Here is a 22,483-nt window from a genome sequence, read left to right on the forward strand (position 1 = left end):
GGTAGAAGCTCACGCACGTGGCTCTTGGGTTTCGTTTTGACTGGTCTTATCGGAGCCAGCTGCAGTTGGGGAAAGATTTCAAATTTTTAAAACTAATTTTCAACTGCTGGATGAATTTACACGAAAGCAAGAAAAGCACGCTTGGAGTAGCAGTCAACATTTATGCCAAGTTCAGGGTCATTACATCGGTCAGTTTTTGCTGTACAGGTAACAACATTTCTACGGGAACTAAAGTGGAAAACACATTGTATTGTTACACCCCAATAACTTTTTCACCTTCACGGACCTGCACAAAAATTAGCAATCCGGACCTTAGCTACATGCGGTTAGGGAGTGCCAGATTTTGTGCAGATACAGTTATAGGCAAACCACAGAGTGCCTTTCCAGGACAATAACTAAACAGTGGTGACTGCCACTATGTAATGTATGTATGCAGCTACAAAACTGACTGCTACCAACGACTGCAAGGAACGGAGCATGACCACCACTACCCAAACCTACTTCTGCTAATTCTAACTTTTATCCAAATAATGATCTCTAATGTCAGAGGGAAATATGCATAGACTTTAACACCCATCTCAGGATGTGGAATGTAATTGAACTGGGTTTTAAAATGTTCGTCCGGCATCACAATATATACATGTTTATTATGGCCCTTGTATCCATCCCATGGACTTAACGGCTATGGGGCGGTGACATTCACTCAAACTGACTATCTATATTTGGTGAATAAAATAATTAAAGGCGGTATTGATTAGACACTTTCTGCAACCTCCCTGGTTTTTAAGATACCTTGGGAAGTCAGTGTGCATGGGCCTTCAGGTAAACGAACAAGCTTGATCCAAGCTGTTTCGACAATCTGGCCTGTCTTGGGTGGTCGGACTCACTTTTTACCGTGGAACTGAGCTTCCTGAAAGAAAGACTGGTATTTACAGTTCTAAATGCCCTGGTTTGTTGGGCAGCCCCTTTAAAGGCTTGCATAGTTGGAGCCACTTGGAAATGAATTGGTTGGTAGAACGGAGTGATATATTAAAAAAAATACAAGGTGCAAAGCCATCCCCAGGCTCGACTAGCTGGGCAAGTCTCCAGCAACGCTGACACCCCGTGGCTAGGCCCCACCACCAACCTGGCCAAACACATCCTCAGTTGCAGCCTAGTAAATACGTCAGGGGCCACCATAATGTGAACAGGTGCACACTCGCCCTGCAGCTAAAACATTCCATCAGGGATGCAGTGTGTTATGGAAGTATTCTGATGATGGGGGTATTGTTTGCGGCAACAGAGCGGCTGTCAAGTTCTGCATTTGGGCCATGTACCTGAGGCGATCAGGAAAACACTGTTCCTGGACCCTTTTGTTAGTATCCAGTTCTCAGATATGTTGATAAGAGATCAGGCTCATAGGTCCCTGGCACGGAGGTCATCTTATCGCCCAATGATCACCAGTTTCAACACTACAGGGGCTGGGACACAGGGTAGACAAGACTGGCTAGAGGAAACAAAAAGCAAATATCCTTGCCCAACTCCCGGATTCCTTGACTGGAATTGATGGATCCTGTCTTACAGTCGAGATTTTTGTGTCATTTCGGTAAGAGTACCTACAAATGTAAGCTATATAATGTGAACAATCTCATGTCACTAGTCTAAAGCAATTCAAAAGATTGTAAATTGCAGATTATGGGTCGGAGGCTGGCTGACACACCCATATATGTTTTATCGCCTGGAATGTGTGCTCCGTTAACATTTTCCACTTTTAGATGGGAATGTGCAATGACAGTTGGAGAATGCAGCGTGGTTGGGTAGGATAACTGTTGTATTATGGAGTCAATGTTAAACTGTATAACGCAACGATATTTCTTACAAGTGCAGCCGGTAAACACCAGCCCAATGCACAGTGTATCATCAATACTACCACATGATTGGACATTATTTGAAACGCCCCTCAAACTACCATTGTGGAATGTTAGGGGGTTTAATGACCCAAAGAAGTCCCACCTGGTAGTGGCTTACTTACAAAGGCATGGAATTGAGATGGACTTCTAGCATGAGACATGTTTGGACCACAGGTAAACCCCAATTTTCACCTCTAGATGGGGACAGTATGATTATTTTGCCTCCTTTAGAACATACCTGAGAGAAGCAGCAGTATGTCACGATGGTTAGTTTTCTTAAAGCTTCAAAATGTTTCATTTAGACCCAAAACAGCAGACGAATTCATCATGGGAGTGTCACAAGACACTGTCATGCCCATTAATGTGTATGATCCCACCAATGAACAAGAAATAATTGATGGCATTATAGCGCTGTGCCGAAAAAGATAATGCTTTGAATATACTATGGGGGGGGGGGGGGAGGCTAATGGGCCACGGGTCCCCTCATTAGACAAAATGGTAACTTGTCCTCCCTGCTTTTTGAGCCTCAGCATCATCAATATGTAACATCATGGATATATTCAATATCATGGACGTGTGGAGAGTCCACAAAGTTAACAACCATTGGCAAAGCTGATAGATCTCAGCAAAGCCTGAGCTATTGGCTAGGCCTGGTCAATGTGACTGTCTTTTAGCCATGTTGTCTAGCAGCACAGCTGCTGTTCAGCATGGTTGAAAGTCACTGAAAGCCCAGAATCACAGGTTCTTGAGCCTGCACAGAGTATCTTTGCTCCCCCATGTTGAGTGTATTGCTTGTTTTGTTTATGGGAAGTGTTCAAAAGCAACAACAATCGGAATCACTTGCACTACTGCACAATGCGCCAGTGCATGCACCTCTCCTTTTATTTAAAAGCATTCCAGCTCGAGGCGCGCATGCACGCCTGTGTTGTGTGTGCCTCCCGGGGTACATGCGCTCTAACTCTATGGAGTCTCAAGGCAAGAACGGCATGTCCTGTGCCCTGCCCCAGCACAGTCTGTGTGGGTGTGTTTGTGTGTATGTGATGTGAGAGTGTGTTCGTATGGGTATGTGTGAGAGTAAGGCACTCGAACCGCGCTGCACGGAGATCACAGGCGCGCTTACAGGACATTTAGCAGCGCTTTTTCGCGCTTTTTAAAATTGTTTATATTTTAATAGTTTAATTTTATTTTTGTCCCTCACATATAGTGCTTACCGCATTTAAAAGGCTACAAGCACCGCTGTTGGGAGCGGAGACACACTTAGACCCTCAAACACACTCGGGGATTGTCACCGCCATCTTGGGTGAGGCAGGGATTCATTGCGGCGCCATTTCGCCCAGCGCACTAGCCTCGCAGACAGGACTTCACGCCCTACTTAAAGCTCGCCATGACGACGCGCAGCGGAGACGCGCAGTGGAGTCGCCGGACTCACGCCGGAGTCCAGCCAGAGTCCTGCCCGTCTGGGCTCGTCCGGGCTCTGACGGGCCTGGCATTATGCCAAATATACTACCACTGCGGCGTACCTATTCTCGGGAGGAGCTACTCGCATTACGCATCCTGCCCATTGAAAACCACCCTGTTACCATCAATGGTGCCCCAGCATCATCCCCACGAGGACTGGACGCACTATTTCCTCCTCACTCAGGTAAAAGCACCCTACTCTGGGGTCTGCTCAATTGCAGGTCACTTCCGCGTCACGCAGTGGAACTTAATTCCCTCATCCAAGATCAGGAACTGGATATCCTGTTTCTGTCAGAAACTTGGATCACTTCCAGTTCCGACGCCGACATCGTATTAGCCCTCCCACCAGGCTTTCTTATATTTCATTTGGATAGACCTGAGGGACGAGGAGGTGGTCTTGCTATTATTTACCGACACAACTTTAAATGTAGGGCTCGGAAGGGACTTGTGGCTGATTGTGAGAGTTGTCACTTTTCACTACAGATATCTCCTACGGTGACACTGGCAGGCCTGCTGATTTACCGGCCCCCTGGCAGTGTGGGCAACTTTGTGAGTTCTGTGATGGAAACAGTAACACTGCTGGCCACATCCACTTCTACTTTCATTGTCCTAGGGGATTTGAATCTGCATTTTAACGACACCGCAGACACAATTGCCACAGATCTTAAAGGTGATCTGACTGCTTGTGAGCTCCAGTTAATTAATACAGGAGCCATCCATGAGAAGGGCCACTTATTGGACCCAGTCTTCTCTAACATCCCCCGGCTTAAGGACAGACCAGTCCTCCCACTCCCATGGTCAGACCATTCTTTAGTTTCGGTGGAATGGCAAGTCAAATTGCCCTCAACACCGACACATCAAGCGGTTGTGGTGGACCGCGTATGGTCCAGACTATCGATCAGTGACTGGACCCACAACCTGGCAAATTCACAACCTCCATCTGAGTCAGACCCGATCAAAGGTGATGCTGACCTTAACAGATGGCTGAATGCCTCGCTCGATGCCCTCATTCCTATGAAAACTATACAGAAGAGGGAGAAAAGAATTGGTTCTGCTCCTTGGTTTACGGCTGAGCTCCGCCTGCTTAAAAAAGGATGTAAGAAACTTGAAAGGGCTTGGAGGAAGAAATTTGATGCTGCCAAGCGCAAGGACTACTGGACAGCGATGAGAGGCTATAAAGCAGCCCTCCGCTTGGCAAAAGCACAATTTTTTGAGGAACGAATACAACTTTCCTCTAATTCCTCCAGGGAAACTTTTAAGGTGGTGCAAGAACTCCTTAAAGTCCCCGAACCAGCAGCCACTCATGACCTTCAGAAGTGCAAGGAGTTGGCCGATTTTTTCCACATTAAAATTGTGAAAATACTCAACTCCCTACCCCAGGTTATGAACCCTCAAGGGACCCAACAAGAGTTCCCCCCAACCCAGGGGAAAGAGCGACCCACTTCCCTAGACATGTTTGGCCCAGTTTCAGAAGCTGAAACGCTAAAAGCCATAGCCTCCATAAAAAGCGGCTCCCCTATGGACCCAGTTCCTTTTAAAATTTTAAAGCAAGCAGCAACCGCTGTGGTAGGGCCCATTACGGACCTGATAAATGCCTCTTTTTCCCATGGTCTGGTGCCACCCAGCTGGAAAAAAGCTGTGGTCAAGGCACTGTTAAAAAAATCTAACCTTGACACGGCGGAGCTGGCCAACTACAGGCCCATCTCTCTGTTGCCAGGCCTCAGCAAAATTGCTGAGAAGCTTGCAAATCACCGACTGTCCAACTTTTTAGAGTCGAATGGTCTGCTCCGAGACTCGCAGACCGGTTTTCGTCCCGGTCAAGGTACTGACACGGCCCTCCTGGCAGTCGTTGAAGAATCCAGACGCATCTTAGATTCGGGAGGATCAGTGGCAGTGATCCTCCTGGATCTGAGTGCCGCGTTCGACACCGTGAACCATCGGGTGTTGACTCAGCGACTGTCAGAGGTGGGTGTGGCAGGGGCCGCCTTGAAATGGCTTTGTTCATTTCTCGAAGACCGGTCTTACCAGGTCTGGGAAGGTAGCAACAAGACTCCATCCATCTCTCTCCAGTGGGGGGTGCCGCAGGGCTCGTCCCTGAGCCCGACATTATTTAATGTCTACATGGCCCCCCTGGAGGATGTGGTGGCCCCCTATAACATCAAGATCATCAGCTACGCTGATGATACTCAGCTGGTGGTCGCCCTCCCCCAACTGGTGGAGAACCCTGACTTGTTGCACTCATGCCTGGTGGACGTCTACACCTGGATGAGCAGCTCAGCTTTGAAGCTGAACGGCTCTAAAACAGAGATTATGTTGCTTGGAAACAAAGCTCCCCCATTGCCATTAACATGCTGGCCAAGCTGTATGGGTGACCTCCCCACCATGAAAGATGAGATTAAGAGCCTGGGAGTCTGGCTGGAGCAAGATCTCTCCTTCAGAACTCACGCTAAAAGAACTGCGGGAGTATGTTTTGCCCTGCTGCGGGCCGCTCGTAAAATCTTCCCGCTCCTCACGCATCCATCGAGGAAGTTGTTGATTCAGGGTTTGATAACATCTCGCCTTGACTATAGTAATGGTCTTTTTCTGGGCGCCCCTGAATCTACTTTTAACAAACTTCAGCAGGTGCAAAACGCGGCGGCTAGACTACTTATGGGCATCCCCAGAACAGAATCTGCTAGACCCGCCCTTAAGGCTCTGCACTGGTTACCGGTGCGGGAGAGAGTGAAGTTTAAGGCACTCTGCATTGCACACAAAATTCTTCAGGGTAACGGACCATCTATCCTGAGGAATTTGGCAGCGCCTTATAAAGCGAACAGAGCGCTGAGGTCCGACCAGAAATGCTTGCTCCATGTCCAGAGAGTAAAAAGATCGCGCACGGGCGGGAGACGTTTTTCTGTGAACACAGCAACGCTTTGGAACTCTCTGCCCCTAAAACTTCGTGCGGAAACCTGCATCTTGCGCTTTCGTAGGGGCCTGAAAACACATCTGTTTCCTGCGTGAGTTGATCCAACTATCTCATGGTTTCACGGTTGATGCACTGTTCATAGCGCCGGGATGCCTTAGGGTAGCTGTGCGCTATATAAGTTTTAATAATAATAATAATAAGTGAGAGAGAGTATGTGTCTGTGTGCATACCCAGAAGCGTACACTGCACCAGTGCACGTGCCTCTCCTTTTATTTAAAAGGATTCACAGCTTGAGACGCACAACCACACCCACACAGCCACACACACACACACACACACAGCCACACACACACACAGCCACACAGCCGCCACACACACACACGCCACACACACAGCTGCACACACAGCCGCACACACACACACACACAGCCGCACACACACACACTCAGCCGCACACACACACAGCCACACACACAGCCGCACACACACACACAGCCGCACACACACACACACAGCCGCACACACACACACAGCCACAACCACACACAGCCACACACACACAACCACACACAACCACACACAACCACACACACACACACACACACACAACCACACACACACACAACCACACACACAAACACACACACACAACCACACAACCACACTGTCAGTGCACACTTTCACCAGGCACCATCAGTCGTCAGTGCACGCTTTCACTGAGCACAAACACCACCAGCCATCAGTGCACGCTTTTACCGGGCCCAAACACCACCAGCTATCAGTGCACGTTTTCATCAGACACACACCACCAGCAGTCAGTGCACACTTTAACCAGGTACACACACCATCAACCGTCAGTACACGCTTCTACCAGGCACACACATCACCAGCCGGCAGTGCACACTTCCACCAGGCACACACACCACCAGCCATCAGTGCACAATTTCCACAGGCACACACACCACCAGCCATCAGTGCACACATCAATTGTTAACGCATCCACAAATAACTATTGTAGCAATCGCAGTATGGCGCACTTTACTTTCAAACATATTCATCTAAAGCGCCGCATGCCACCACTGCTACAAAAATAAATACACTTTTTTTGGCCTACAATTTATAGACTTTTGGTGCAATTGGTGTTGCAATATTAAGCAATGCCAATAGCTCAAACTTAATTAACCCGAGACCTATTGCGTTGTAAATGCTTGTTTCTGAACTGCTGATGTGCTTTGACTGAGTGTGCCCTGGGTTCCTGCCAACCAGGTACCCAGGGCCTGTGTTCCTTCCCTAAAACTATGCTGAAACAAAAGACCCAATTGGCATCTCTGGCCACCTGTCATCCCCTAGTAAATAGTACCCTAGGTACCCAGGGCATGGTGACCAGAGAAGACCCCTGAGGGCTGCAGCACTTATTGTGCCACCCTCAGGGGCCCTCTACCCGGTCACCCACACACTGCCTTTGCAGGCTGAACGCCTAAGTATAGAACTAAATACTCTCTTGCCCTGTGACCTGGCTGTTCACCCACTTTCTAATCCACCTTAACCAATTTAGCTACTTTAGTAATCAGAATTTGGGTCCTTGCCAACCACAAAGGCAGTCCTATTTCAAATGAAAAAGAGGGATACTTTGAAAAACTTTGAAGATCCTCCATCAAACTAATGCAATTCTGTCCCCCTATTGCGTATGATCATGGGCCAAAAATGTGCCACACTGATAGACTGCACATCAAGTTGATTGCACAGTGCCCGAGTCATGGGCGAAAATATAGTCACAATAATTTCTAGTTACGTTTACTGGTAAAGTAATTATGATTAGGAAAATACTAGTGAGAATGCCAAATAGGTTAGGCACCAAAAGCTTTGGAGTTACATGTGTAAACAATATTTTTTCCATATGCTTCAGTCTGAAAACACATCTCCATTATAAATCGTCATGCAATTCCACCACTAAGCAATTGGATAGAACACACTATTGTGTTTCTCACAACGTTTTTTTTTGGGAGCGCCGACTATCGGTGTATCTTGAATGACTCATAATAAGGTGGCACGAAGCCTCGCATTGTAGATGCTTAAGTTACCACGCAGACTATACACTACTTACTTACCACTTCTAGAATTAAATGTATACAGCCCAAAAAGCAACTGCAAATAATAGGGAGACAACGTCATTGCCATGCAAATTATACACTATCTCCCGGAGCCCACAGAATGAGACACCGCTTACAGATAAATCCTTCATGGCACTCATGCACCACACCATCAGGTTTACTGACTTTGCTGCTCCACATTAGCTTCCTGTACTGCAAGTCAAGCATGATTATCTGTCCCCATTTACTTTCTTTTTTAGACAGCAGACAAAACAAAAAAAAAAACAGACCACATCAGATTGCAAATAAGCAATGAATCAAGAAGAATTTCCATCCCCACTATCTTAAAAGAATGTATTGAGCAATGAGATTGCTGTATCGGAACAATCTTTACTCCTTAAATATCCAACCTCGTAGTGAGTAAATATCTTAGAGGCTCATAAATCACTTAGCAACTTTGATATGCAACTAAAATTCACAATGCAGAAAACGGTGGCACAGGAAAATGAGCATATGGAGGAGTAAAGTGTCAGAGTAGAGTTGTGTGTTGTACACTGGTGTGGTAGAGTAGAGTGGCACAGTGTGTTATTATAACGTCAAGTGGCACAGAGTGGCGTGGAGTATACTCGAGTACTGTGTCATACAGAAGAGTGGAGTAAATTAGGGTAGAGGGAGTTGCGTAGAGTGTTGTACAGTGAAATTCCTAAAATTATGCCATAAGGCCAAATGGTTTAATAATGCTTTGTTCGTGGTAACATGATAGACTCGAGAAAGAGAACAATGAACCGAACATAAGCCTGTTGTTCATAGTACTTCTTTTTTTCTGCATTTTTTGCTCAAATATAGCATTAATTTGATTTTTTTTCATTTGGTGTCATTTCATTTAATTTTTGCAGAATTTTGCAAAATTGCACAATAGAAAATTACTAGAATATCACATACTACTAATAATGTAGGAACTCGCAAGTTGGTTCTGGCTTGACAGTCCGGGTCAAAACGTTGGTTGAATCAAGCACTTAAAAAGGCCGCGGACAAAAGCTTTAACATTTATGTTAGCTCAGCATCTTTTTAATATCTAACAAACAAACAACATTTTAAAAAAAGAATGCTCTCTGAGTAAATTTCTACGTTCATGCCAAATTTGGTGTAAACGCGTTTTCAGCAAAATTCCTTTGAGAGTTAAATGGAAAATTACTTTTTCTGTCTTCTCCCCAGAATAACTTTATTTGCCCATGGACATATCTTGACGAAACTTGGCATGCCTAACCGTAGTTAATTGACTAAGTAAATAGACAATTTTCCTACAAATATGTCCACAGAATCAAAAGTTATAGGCAACTCAAATAATGCTTTTTCAATAGAGACTCAGTGTTAAACATATCTTCATAGTGGGTAACATCACTGTGACATATTTTAATTTATTTCTTGCATGCCAACAGTTCAAATGTAAAATAGAAGCCCACTCAAATCAATCAACTTCAGAAATAATTAAGTGAAAGGAAAGACCAAGAAACTAATCACGTTTGTGCAGAGATCAATGACTCACCTTGAAAACTACAGCTCTTCCTTATGTGGAACAAGCAGATTTCTTCGCTTCCTTCATCAACGCTGCTACTACGAGTAATTGGACTAGGAACGAAAGCTCTCTCTGTAGGGGAAGAGAGTGTCAATTCTGTAACTATTACAGACAGCACACGGTATGTGGATTGCCAATCAAACTTTTCTGTTAAGGAGAGTACCCCTTGAGTGTTCAACCAAACAAGCATACATTAAAAATTTTATTAGAACAGTTTTAAAGTTACCATATTGTGTATAAAAGCAAAGGCCTCGATGAGAGAAAGTAAGGCACTTGTCAAACATAGAGGCTCTTCTAAATCATACATTCGCTTTACTGTCTAGGCGAGTGGTGTAATAACACAAAGTGAACTCAAAACTCAGTTTGCATAATTGACACTGATTCCAAAATAGAAATGTGACCATAAAGTCGCAAAATTCACAATGTGTGGCTATGATTAAGGCTGACAGAATTCTCTTTGATCAAGGCCAGTGCTTCTGGAAACACAAAACAGACTTCATGCCTCTCAATCTAAATTAAAGCTTACTCGCTTTCTTAGGGACAGTCTCAAAGCTGGTAAAGTCGGTATCTATATGAAAGCAATATTTGTGACAACTATATGGAAAGAAGAACTGTCGCCTGCTTTCAGCTGCACTCAAAATTAGCGGGGGGGAGAGGCAAGTCTGTCCTGAAGCAGCAATTACAGAGTGGAAGAGACTACATCCAAACCTAAAAAACATAGTCTAAAGCATTTGACGTATAGTAAACTAGGGCGAAGCGTAAACGAGAACGTAAGCACCCTGCCACTGACAGGGTCTGGCATATTGTCTAATTTTTATGTCCAAATTGAATCAGTCATGAGGCAGCCTTGAAGGCGGTCCTGTGGAAGTCACTTTGGTGCGATAGCCAAGCACGCTAGCTTATTTGAATATAGCCCTTAATGACTTCCAGGACGCAGATTTTTGTGATATGGTTATCCTGACTGGGCGGAATTGACACCTCAGTTTATAGTTTTTTAGTTTAACATTTTCCCAGTCTAGTGCTAAAGAGGTTTCTTAACACTCTTAGTATCTGAAAGGAGTATGAGAGGTGCATCTGGCTTGACCCTGTGCATCACAGAGCAGAATTCAGACAAAGGGGAAAAAATTGGACCCAGGAAACTGGGCATAACTTTATTGTGGTCAAGAAGGGCCTGTGATTCCTGAATTATTACGATACGGCTTCTGGGTTATACCACCTTTGTCTTGTCTTGCTAGGTGCATAATGTGTGATAAAAACATACTAATATTTTTTTAGAAATTAATTTTTTCTGTTGCCCATAACTGAACTGTATTATGTATGTGATAATGATGCATTGACTGTTTATTGAAAACTGTATTATGTGAAAAACTGAGATCGTGCAGATGCTATTCTACCATATCGTATATTCGCCTATGTGGTAATACTAAATATGCATATTTATCTTGCTGTTATTAAAATGTTCAAACTAACTGTTTGATGCAAATATTGTAAGCGCTGAGCTCCTAGTACGTAATTACAAAGAGTGCACCATAGACGGTTGCCCTTACGATAAGACAAACCAAACTGCATAACTTCATTAGTAATGGGTGCCATGCATTTAGCTGCGCTTCATGTACTGAGAATACAGGGTCTTGTGGTGCAGCGGTCACCTGTGCGTAGAAAGAGAACACACCCCGGTAAACCCTGGAGCATCAGAAACTGTAAGATTTTCTTTATTGATTTAGGAATGCAAGTTTAGAGGGAAAGGGCGGAGTTTCTCCTTCTCCGATCATGAGCAGGAAGCATCTTTCTCTGATTGTTATAATCAACTCACTAGTTCATCAATGAGATTTTGAGATATTTGTTATTACATTTGGCTGGAGCAAGAATATTGAATATGGTGAATATTTTAGCAGGGCAAAGCTTGGTAAGTGTTTGGCGGGGTCAACAGAGCGTGTTTCCCGTGTGAGAAGAGAACAGATTTGTTATGATCAATACACTTTACATCTCAGACTGCTGTTTGCCCTTTCTAATTTTCAGCTCAGTAGTGCAGGGGAGATTGTCAAATGGGACACACAGTGGCGGCTGGTGACATTTGAAAGTGCTGGGCAGAAAATTATTGTATTATTGCACTGTATTTAGCACCATTTGTTTACCCGGGGAAAGAAGTGCAACCTATTATAGCTTGGAGAGGAGCGCATTCCTGGTGAGGTTTTGGAGCTGGATGGAAGGGGGCAATGGGAGGGATATTTGTGGGTAGCGTTTGGATGGCTTTATTCCTGTGAAAAATAATTCGGGGGAAATTCAGATTCTTTCTTTGTAAATGTGGAAGAGTCAGTCCTTTTACCACATATGGCCTCCGGCGCTACCACCTGTCTGTTAAAGAAAATGTGCTGCTCTTGACTGGTTATTTGAGTTGTTGGTCAAGAACTGTTGACTGTCAGTTTCTATTCATTTTATATGGCGTGGATTCAAAGAATGGCACAAGCTGGTGGCACTTATGCTAGGTTACCCTAGATTGCAGGGCATGCAGAGTACGGGTATGTGTGGACGGCTACATTGTGTGGGAAAGCGTTGTGACAAAAAACAAGTTTTGTGTTTTTTTGTGGAGTGGTTGTAGTGCGGAGATGTTACATCATGTCATGGCTGTAAACTACTCGCTGGTAAGTAGTTGACTTTTGGCAGTCTGAGACATTTGATGCTTTGCAGCCTGTAGCAATCTAAACATGTGCTGTAACATGGAAATGTTTCCATGATGCATGCTGGATTGGATGGAACTTATTTCTAGGTTAAGTATTGCCATCATGCTTAAAATATGTGAGCATGTAAGGGCAGCAAGTTCCATCTTTAAGAGCGATATGAGCTCAATTAATATTCATTGGCATTTCTGGCTCATGTGTATTAGTTCTTCAGGCTTCTAAATGATCTTATGTCGAACATGCGTTTATGGAGTGACTTTCCCTAAAACTAGTGCCATGTCTGGTGGTTCAGTGGACTAATGTGTCTACTGCAGGGACCTCGTGGTCACAGAATCAAATCCCGGTGGGGCCACTCAGCCTTTCATCCATCTGAGGGCGATAAAATGAGTACCATTGAGTTAGGTAACAACAAACATCTGTTATTCAGCACCAAGATACCCGTAGTGCTGAACGTGCACTTTACAAATACACATGTTATGTTATGTTTTGTTGATAGTAGTTGCTGGGCTGCTTGTGATGTTTAACTGCTGTTATGTTACATTCTGCTTTGATGTTTACTGCTCTAATCGAGTGCCAAGGGTTTTCCCGTATAGAATCGGATGTCCGGATTTGTGCTTTTGTCTTGTGCTATGTTGCACTGTATTGCACTGTTGTATGCTATAGTTTTCTGTACTGTAGTGTGCGGTAACTTTGTGCACTGTGCTTTTTATACCAGTCTTCTGTTTGCTCCACAGTTCTGAGACTTGCTGGACTGTGGTGTGCTTTGCTACACTATACTTTGTGGTGTTTTACTTGCTTTGCTGCGCTTCACTATACTGCGCACTATTGATGTATACAGGAATGGCCAGCAGTCTGTGCTTTGCTGTACAGTGTTACACCAATCAGCGGCAGCTCTGCCACGGTTGAGCTCACAGCACTCTGACTCACAGACTGGGGCGATGGGATATTAATTAGGGAGGAAAATGTCTAAATGTATGGAAGTGCATTTCAGAATCTTTGGACCTTTTGAAGCTTCAATTTGGACTCTAAGCTTCACAAGGAGGTCATTAGCTGGGGTTATGTGTGGCACTTCAGAAGTATTCCAATCGGAAGATATAGTTATCCGGTATGAACGTTTCTTAACAGGGTGGTGTCAGCGGGAAGTAAGAGGTTTATTTTATTTTATTTTAGTTGAGATTAGTTTAAAGAGCTCATTTATGAAAGAGAGCTGTTTCTACGAAAATGTTATATAGCAACAGGCCTCAGTCTCCTTGTAATAGTAAGGGGGAAGTCAACATTTTTGTTTTCACAGTGCGCTTTGGGAATAAAAGGTTCAAACTATGAAAAATAAATAAAAAACGAAATAAAGCAAGTCAGAGTGTTCGCAAAGTGGCTAGATTGATTTTATTCACAGAAACAATAAAAATGTCATGATAAAGCTGATGGTTAATGTTTTTGCTAGAGAGAGATCAGTGTTTTGCCTAGTGGAAGTTTTGACTAATGGAAAGGTAGCATAGAAGGTTAATGTGCCTGTTGCAAAGAACATGTACCTGATGCAGATCACAAAATGCACATGATGTTTAGTTGTTTGTTTAATAAAAAACATCTATGAGGTACTGAGAAATGCATTGTATCTCGAAGTCTGTTATGAAGATCTGTGGTTATATTGAATAAGCATCTACCTATACTGAATAAGCTACCTATGTTATAGGACATCTCTTTATTAATGTAATAACTGCACTTTCACAATTTCTTTAGTAACCTTCCTGCTTTCTCAAATGTGCTTGAAAATGCACCATTTGTCCACTTTAAAAAAAAAAAAAAAATACCCGAACCCCCCTTAGGTTGTTCAGGCTCGCTTGCTACGCTCACTCGCTACGGTGCAGTATGACAATTTTCTGCCCCCCCCCCCCCCCCCCCCACTTTCAAATGTCACCAGCCGCCACTGACTAAATCAAATAACTTTCCAAAGGTAGGGAAATTGTAGCCTAGTGTTAGATCATTTTTTTGGAGGAAAGAATGGAGTTGTGGAGCAACATGGATGGATAGTCGCATCTATGCGGAGCTCCGGCAGCCCACACAAAATGCTGCATGAAATCCTGCTCTTCACCCACGCCCCAGTATGCTCGCATGGGCGTCCGCAAGGGGGTCAAGGAGGGGCGCTTGCCCCCCCTGGAGTGCCCCTCCTTGCCCCCACTGCGGAAGCACATGCTTTTACAGACGCCTTTTGTCCATAATTCTGGGCCCTGCAGGGAGCAGAGCTGTTCCCTGCCAGAGGCCTCAACTCCCTGATGGGGCGCCTCACACTCCTCCTCGCAGCCCCTCCCGCCCATTGTCATTCTGTCTGTGGCTGATTGTCACATACAGAATGACAATGGCCAGTGTGAGCTGCTAAAGCATACTTGCCACCAGGCCCGGATCTAGAGGATGGGCCAGGTGGGGCAGGCCCACCCACCCACCCACCCACCCAAGAAATATCATCAAAAGCTGGAGCGAAGTAACGCCTCTGATCGGGCGTACAGCTGAATTGCCCATGCGCACTGTAGTCCAGGGGAGGAGCCACCTATCTCGTGATACTTCGAAGACTCTTCCAGGACAACAATGTGCAATCATCCGGACCCAACACTAGGCGGCGATCTATGCTATAGATATGAATTCAGCAGCCCACATGCCTCGAACATTATGAATTACATGTTTTAAATCACATCTTTTTACTGCTTTGATTACACAACTGCACTTCATTTTTTCATAATCATTTTGTTATACTTTTGACATTGACATGGTAGATGACATCTGCGGGTGGGCGGGGTAATTATGTGAGTTGCTCAGGGTAGTTTCTTCTCGGAAGTAGTGGATTATGGTTCAAAATGATGATTGGGGAATTTGTGTGAGCCTGAAGTGTGCCGCAGTGGATTATAGATGAAGTAGGTATTATCAAGGTGGACTCTTATCATTGGTTGTTTTGAAGGGAAGGGTGTAATGAAGTGAAGGATCCCAGTAGTAAATCAAGTAGCAGGTTTATTAAGTAGAAAGAGTACTTTAGAACTCATCCAACATCTGAGTCCCACAGCTGCTAACTAATTACTGCTCACAATCTATTCATAAGATGCTAGTTCTACATTCCAACTAGCGTAACCTGGTAACCTGAACAACATTCTTAAGGATTCTCATAAAGAAAAGTAAGAGAGAACATTACATCACCTCCCCCTTAATAACACACACAAAAAAACAACAACAACAAAACGAACGAAAACAAATATCATCATATAATATAACTAATCTTGATATCTAGCAGGTCTTCTAACAAACCTACATGGCCTAGCAGGCATCCTGACAGCAGAATCTTGAGAAGAAACTTGAGAATCTGCCCCTTGACATTGAACTACTCTGTTAAGATTCCACACTTTATGATCACTGGTGCGAACAGAATTTTTGAACACCTTAATAACCCTAAAGGGGTTGCTGAACTTTGATCGTGTTTTGCCTAAGCGAGGAGACTTTATTTTTACCCAATCACCTATAGAAACTTTTGTTTTTTTCACGGCTTTTCTCACATCAAACCAACATTTCCTCTTTTCTTTGACCAATCTCTCTTTCTTTCCAATTCCCAGTAGACATTGCACTTTCATCAACCATCATTCTCTTTGCACACACCGAAGAGGGACAAACCTTTACAGAAGGAATCCTTTTCTTGAACAACTGAAACGGGGGAACACCCGTAGAGGAATGTGGAGTGAACCTGTATTCCCTCACTTTCCTCCTCAAGGCAGTCTCCCAATGAGCACCAGACGCAACAGCAAGCTGCAACGTTTCTTTCAAAACCTTAACAAACCTTTCAACAATCCCATTGCTCTCAGGATGGTATAGGGCTGCCTTCTTGTGTTTAATTCCCCTTACCGACAAAAATTATTCTACTATAGAAGAAGAAATTGTACACAGTTATCCGATAAAAGGGACTTAGGAAAACCTTCTCTTTCAAAAAGAGATTCCAACAAGCATTTACAATGCAATAGGTTTCGCAGCATTAAAGTTTGAGTTATTGGCATTGTGTATGACAATGCGTTGCATACATTTTTTAGCAAACTTTGAATTGGTGAGCAGTGAGAGTGTGTGCAAGAGTATGCTGTTGCTTACAGCTGTTATTATTCACACAGCTCTGATGATGCAACTCACGCACGGGGCTGACGCAGTTATTATTCACACAGCTCTGATGATGCACCTGAGCACGGGGCTGACGCAGTTATTATTCACACTCTGATGATGCACCTCAGCACTGGGCTGACGCAGTTATTATTTACACAGCTCCGATGATGCACCTCAGGCACGGGCTCACAGCTGTTAGGCCGACGAGTACATGCGATGTGGGCGAGTAGTACCGCGGGTCTCGCACTATAGGAGGCACGGTTAGAGGGTAAAGAGGCTGGAAAAGACAGTGGCGTGGAATGAAAGTGGGAGGGCTCGGTAGGAGCGAAGAGAGGCTGTGGCTTGAGGGAGATGCGTTGTTGAAGTATGCGCACTGTGCAAAAGGAGGCTGGTATAATGTGTGAGAGATGGGCTGTCAGTGCCAGTTATATTCGGAGGGGTGGTGAATGGCTTGCGATGCATTTGCGGAGGGTGGAGCTCGTAGTGTGGGTGGAATAGCAGAGGAGGCGGGCTATGCTGTGGCTTGGGGGCAGGCATTTTTAGGAATATGTGAAGCGCTGTGGTTAGAGGAGGGGCGGTTTGGTTTGTTGATCTGTGAGCGCTAAGGAGATGGGTGTCTTGTGTAAGGAGGTGAACAACGCACAGCATGTCGTCTGACAACTTTGCAATGATTCAAGGGACCTGCAGACAAGCTGTGGACCAGGATTTCGTCATCACCATAGCAGCGCCCCACAGACCAGCCTGTTGAAGGTGGGCAATTGTTTGGACTGTGGCTTTCTTAACCTTTGATAGTCATTCTCCACAATCGGATTTCATCATGTAGAGTGGGCACATTTCTTGTCTCCGTTATCTTAACCATCCTATGATATTTACCTTTGAATATCTGTTATATCTGTAGTTTCCCATTTCATTTTTTAGATGTAATATCCCCTGACGAAGGGCACGCCCGAAATACATTGGGGTTCTTTCCAATTGTCCCTTTGGCTTGAATTGATTTGATTTACTTATGCTACTGATGCCACGTTTCCTTTGAAAATAATTGGAAGTCTACTATTATGTTGTAGAATTAAAGCCTAATTGCTCTGGATTAACTGTCTCCTCATTCATCTTAAATTGGATTAACCTCTATCTAGAGGTGTGCGTGGCAAACTGGGGACGTTAGCTGTCAGAACGTCTTCTTGTTTAATCTCTAAAGCATGCCTGCTGTGCTGTGTTCTTAAGCAATGTGACCAAAGAGGCTGGGTTGCTGCTTCAACCCAGATTCCTTTGACAGAGGCACAATTCATGAGACAGCGAAAATCGGAAAGCGAGAGACGTGTAGCAGAACGGACTACGCCTGGACGGACAGAACCTCTTCTTTCATGACCCACTCACAGTTAGCCGATCCCTTCCTTCCTTCCGCGGCCTCTTCTTACTGCGCATGCGCACCAGTACGGCAAGATACTTCCTGGTAGACGGAGACGCGCATCGTGACGTTGCACGAATGGAGCTAGGCCGAGCTTATGTGACGGCTACCAGAGGCCGGAAGTCGTTGCGTTTTCGGCGGCGGTGGTGCGGAGCAGCAACAGAAGATGGCGGAGTATCTTGCATCCATCTTCGGTACCGAGAAGGACAAGTAAGAACCCCAGAAAGAATTACAGGCTTTTGTAGAGGATGTGAATATGGTACAGGTGGCTCCGGAGACCTTGGGGTGGCTAGGAGCTCACAGGACAGAAACGGGTATGCGTGTGTGTATGCGCGGCAGGGGGAGGGGGGGTTCTCTATGTGTGTGTATGCGCGGTGGCGGGGTATGTGTGTGTGTGTGTGTGTGTGTGTGCGTGCGTGCATGCGTTTCTGCTTCCAAGGAGCCATGGGAGACAGGAAGCGCGCGTGACCTGATCCGTTCACGCGCGCGTGCACATCACTTGTCTCCTGTCTCCCATCACTCCTTGAAAGCAGAAAAGATTGCAATAGGTTTCGCTGCGACGATCGCGAAGCGATCGGTTCGCAGGTGCGAAACCTAAAAAAACTCAACAACAAATGAAGAAACTACTGAATTTACAACTTTAATCTCCGGCCAACGGGAATATATAGGTCTATGCACACTAAAACATAAGTGTCCCTCGATCTCAGTTTTATTGGACCCATGATATCAATGGCCACATCCATCCACGGTCCCTCCGATTCTTCTCTTATTACCATGGGTTGTGTTCTACACTTTCCAATATCTTGTCAGGGGATACACATTCGTGACAATTCCAAACTTCTATTTCAATCCAGACATCCATGCCCGGCCACCAATAAGCTTCCCTCAACCTTTCTTTCGTCTTTCCGATCCCCATATGACTCGCATAGGCATGACTTAGTAATTTCGACCATAAAACACTTGAAGGGATCAGTCTGCCTTCCCTCAAGAGTATTCCATCTACAACCGTAAGTTCATCTTTTACTTGCCAATAGCCCAACAGTGTCTGATCACACACCTTCTTGTCACACCAGCCATTCACTACCATCCCTACCTCTTTTTTTAAGACAACATCTTTCTTGTGAGCATCCCTCCAATCATTCTCAGAAATAACACCTTCACTAATCAGGCAAACATCCACACCATCATCAAAATCATCACCACCAAAATAATCACCCTCTTGAGTTTCTTCATGGACCCCAGCCAATCTAGACAAGCAATCTGCCAAGATGTTACTAACACCTGGCAAATATGAAACAACAAACTTAAACTCTTGCAAGGCAACCACCCATTTACGAATTCGGTGTGACACAAAATCTATACCTTTCTTCTCAAATAGTTCCTTCAAAGGTTTGTAAACCGTTAAGACTTCGAAATCACCTCCCCAAAGACACTTTCTTAATTTCCGGATGGCCCAATAAATGGCCAAGGCTTCTCTCTCCACCACTGAGTAACTACACTCAGCTCCTCTTAAAGGCCTTGAAATAAACAACACCACTTTCTCAGAACCTTCAGGTTTCTGAAACAAAACCACCCCTAAGCCTTTAGAGCTGGCATCCGTCATCAAATACAATTTGTACTTTGGATCAAAGCTGCTGAGATCTTGAGCTTTGTTAAGACACGTTTTTAAGTGATTAAATTCAATGTCGCACTCATTCGACCAAGTGAATTCACACCCCTTTTTTAATAGATCCCTAAGATGGCTTATTGAACTAGCAAAATTTTGAACAAATTTATGATAAAATTCTGTCATTCTCAAGAATTTTACCAGTTCTTCCTTATTTTCAGGCGTGTTAAGCTTTGAAACGGACTCTACTGAAGCAGACTTAGGGCTTATCCCATTTAATGACCCAAATATTCAATCTCGGAAACGTAAAACCTGCATTTGTCCTCTCTTAACGTTAGACCTGCATCACTCATTTTTCTCAAGACAGAACTTAATCTGTGATCATGCTCCATTGAATTGGAACCAAAAACCAAAACATCATCTTGGTATATTTGTACGCCTTCGACACCTTCAAGGACATTTTCCATGACTCTCTGGAACACGGATGCTGCTGAATCAGCCCAAAGGGCATTCTTAAAAACTTAAAGGTGCTGAGGAGCGTTATAAAGGCAGTCAAATCTTGCAGCCTCACCTGGTGGTAGGCAGAGGTCAAGTCCAGTGAAGAAAAATGTTTGGCACCACCAAGTGAGCATAACATCTCGCTGATGTTCGGGAGTGGATAATGATCAACGACCACTGCTTTATTTAGTTCTCTAAAATCCACACATAACCTGACCTCTCCATTGGCTTTACGGGCCATAACTATGGGAGAAAGCCATTCAATAGCTTTAACTTCCTCTATAAAAAAATTTTTTAAGTTTATCTAGTTCAAGTTTCATTTTGTCTCTCATTGCAAAAGGAACACCTCGGACCTTTCATGTCTTAGGTTGATAATCTGCAACAATTTTGATCTGATGCATATAGTTCTTGAGACAGCCCAGTTCTTTCTTAAAAACCTGTGGGAAACGGTTGACCCAGGATTTGGAATCCTTTCCAACTTGACTAACAGAGGGTAGATCTCCCAGACAGATTGAAGGTGTTCGGTTTGCGTCTAAAAAAAATATGAAGATCCCGTTGATGAAACCAACTCAGCATAGAGCCACCTTTCATTGATACATAGATCTTACTTTTATAATCAATTGTACCCCACAACCAACCCAACAAAGGTATGACCTCGCCACCATAACCTCTGGGACGTATGTCAGGTTTTGATAAAATAATCGTCTTTGAAAGAAATTAATCATAGAAGTTTTTAGGTATCAAGGTAATTTTTGCTCCAGAATCTAAAAGCATTTTCACCGGAGCATCATTGACCATGACCACATCAATGGGAGAATCACCCTCTGATTTTTTAATTTGATCAATTTTAACTTCTTCAATATCATCATAACACAGATCTACCTCCTTCACATTCCTTTGACTTGTACCCGATCTGCAGCATCTAGTAAAATGTCCTTTACATCCACAAGAGGAGCAAGATGCTTTCCACCCCGGACAATCCTTGAAATTTGCCAAATGACCTGCATTACCACACCTAAAACATTTGCAAGAAAAATATCTCATGGAACTGGATTGAAAACCAACATTACTTTTTGGATTTTTAGAACTTTTGTAAGTGCTATGTTGGAATGAAGATTGAATCAAATTCTTCTCTTCTTCCTTCTTGTCATTGTTGACCTTGTTATAGTTTACTTTCATAACAGAAGAATGTTCCTTACCAACTTGAGACGCTTGATGTATAGTGTCTAAACACACTTTGGAATGCTCATATGTTTTCGCTATAGTAATCACCCCATGCAAAGAAGGATTGTATTTTTGCCATAGATTGTCTTTTGCCTTATCCACATTGCAGGCTAACATCATCTGATCACGTAAACGTTCTTCTAAGGAAGCACCAAAATTGCATGTTGAAGCTAGTCTTCTAAGTTCAGTAATATATTGTTCAACAGACTCTTCTCCTTTTTGCATTCGTCAACCAAAGTGGTACCTCTCGAGAAAAGTGCTCAGTTTTGGCAAATAATGTAAGTCTAACTTTTTTATTGCGATTTCATATTCATTAAGAGAGGAGGACTCAGTTTCAGGAAGATCGGGGAGATGTTCATAAACCTCTAGTCCTTCTGCTCCTAGACAATGAATTAAGAGAGATGTTTTTCTGAGTAAGGTACCACAAACTCTGGCATAATTGGAAAAAACTTTTTTCCACTTGATCCATGGAAGAGTAGGTTCACCAGGAGAAGACAAAAAGAAAGTTGGAGCAGGTACGTTTTGCATTGCGAATAAAAATAAAAATAACAAAGCAACAGAGAGTAATGTGATAAAGAGTAAATAAATAATAATAAACCATAAAAGAGCTGTGTGTATCAGCGGTGCAATACGATGAGCTGACACACTTTGTCATATGTGAGTGAACAAAGTGTGTGTATCAGCACTGTATATAAAATTAATGAGTGAGCTGTGTGTGTCAGCGCTGCGCCTAAAATTGAGGTTTGATTTGAATTGGATTTCTAAAGCGCGTAGCTACTCGTGGGCGTCCCAGCGCTGTCACTCGCTATGCTAGATCCAGGCAAAGTTTTCAGGGGAAGAGCCAAGTCTTCAGTAGCCTACGAAAGACCAGTAGGTTAGTTTCTCTACGAGAATTGAGGGGTAGGGCATTCCATAACTTAGAGGCATTGTAAGAGAAAAGACGGCCCACTGAGCGCGCCCTTTTTATTCTGGGGACGCTGGCCAGGGAAAAGGTGTTGGATCTAAGCTGCCTATTGCCTTTGTGTGGTATAA

General features: G+C 44.0%; 1 protein-coding gene across 1 annotated transcript in view; it reads right to left on the reverse strand.

Annotated features, from left to right (window-relative positions):
• Positions 1–22,483, reverse strand: part of LOC144807632 (protein mono-ADP-ribosyltransferase PARP12-like) — a 315,778-nt gene that overhangs the window by 237,844 nt on the left and 55,451 nt on the right. The window contains exon 4 of the mRNA XM_078673255.1: positions 9,889–9,990. Within this exon, the coding sequence (XP_078529381.1) occupies positions 9,889–9,990 (102 nt within the window). The remainder of the gene's footprint in view (positions 1–9,888; positions 9,991–22,483) is intronic.

Source organism: Lissotriton helveticus, chromosome 1_1, assembly GCF_964261635.1.
Source record: "Lissotriton helveticus chromosome 1_1, aLisHel1.1, whole genome shotgun sequence".
NCBI classification, from domain to species: domain Eukaryota; kingdom Metazoa; phylum Chordata; class Amphibia; order Caudata; family Salamandridae; genus Lissotriton; species Lissotriton helveticus.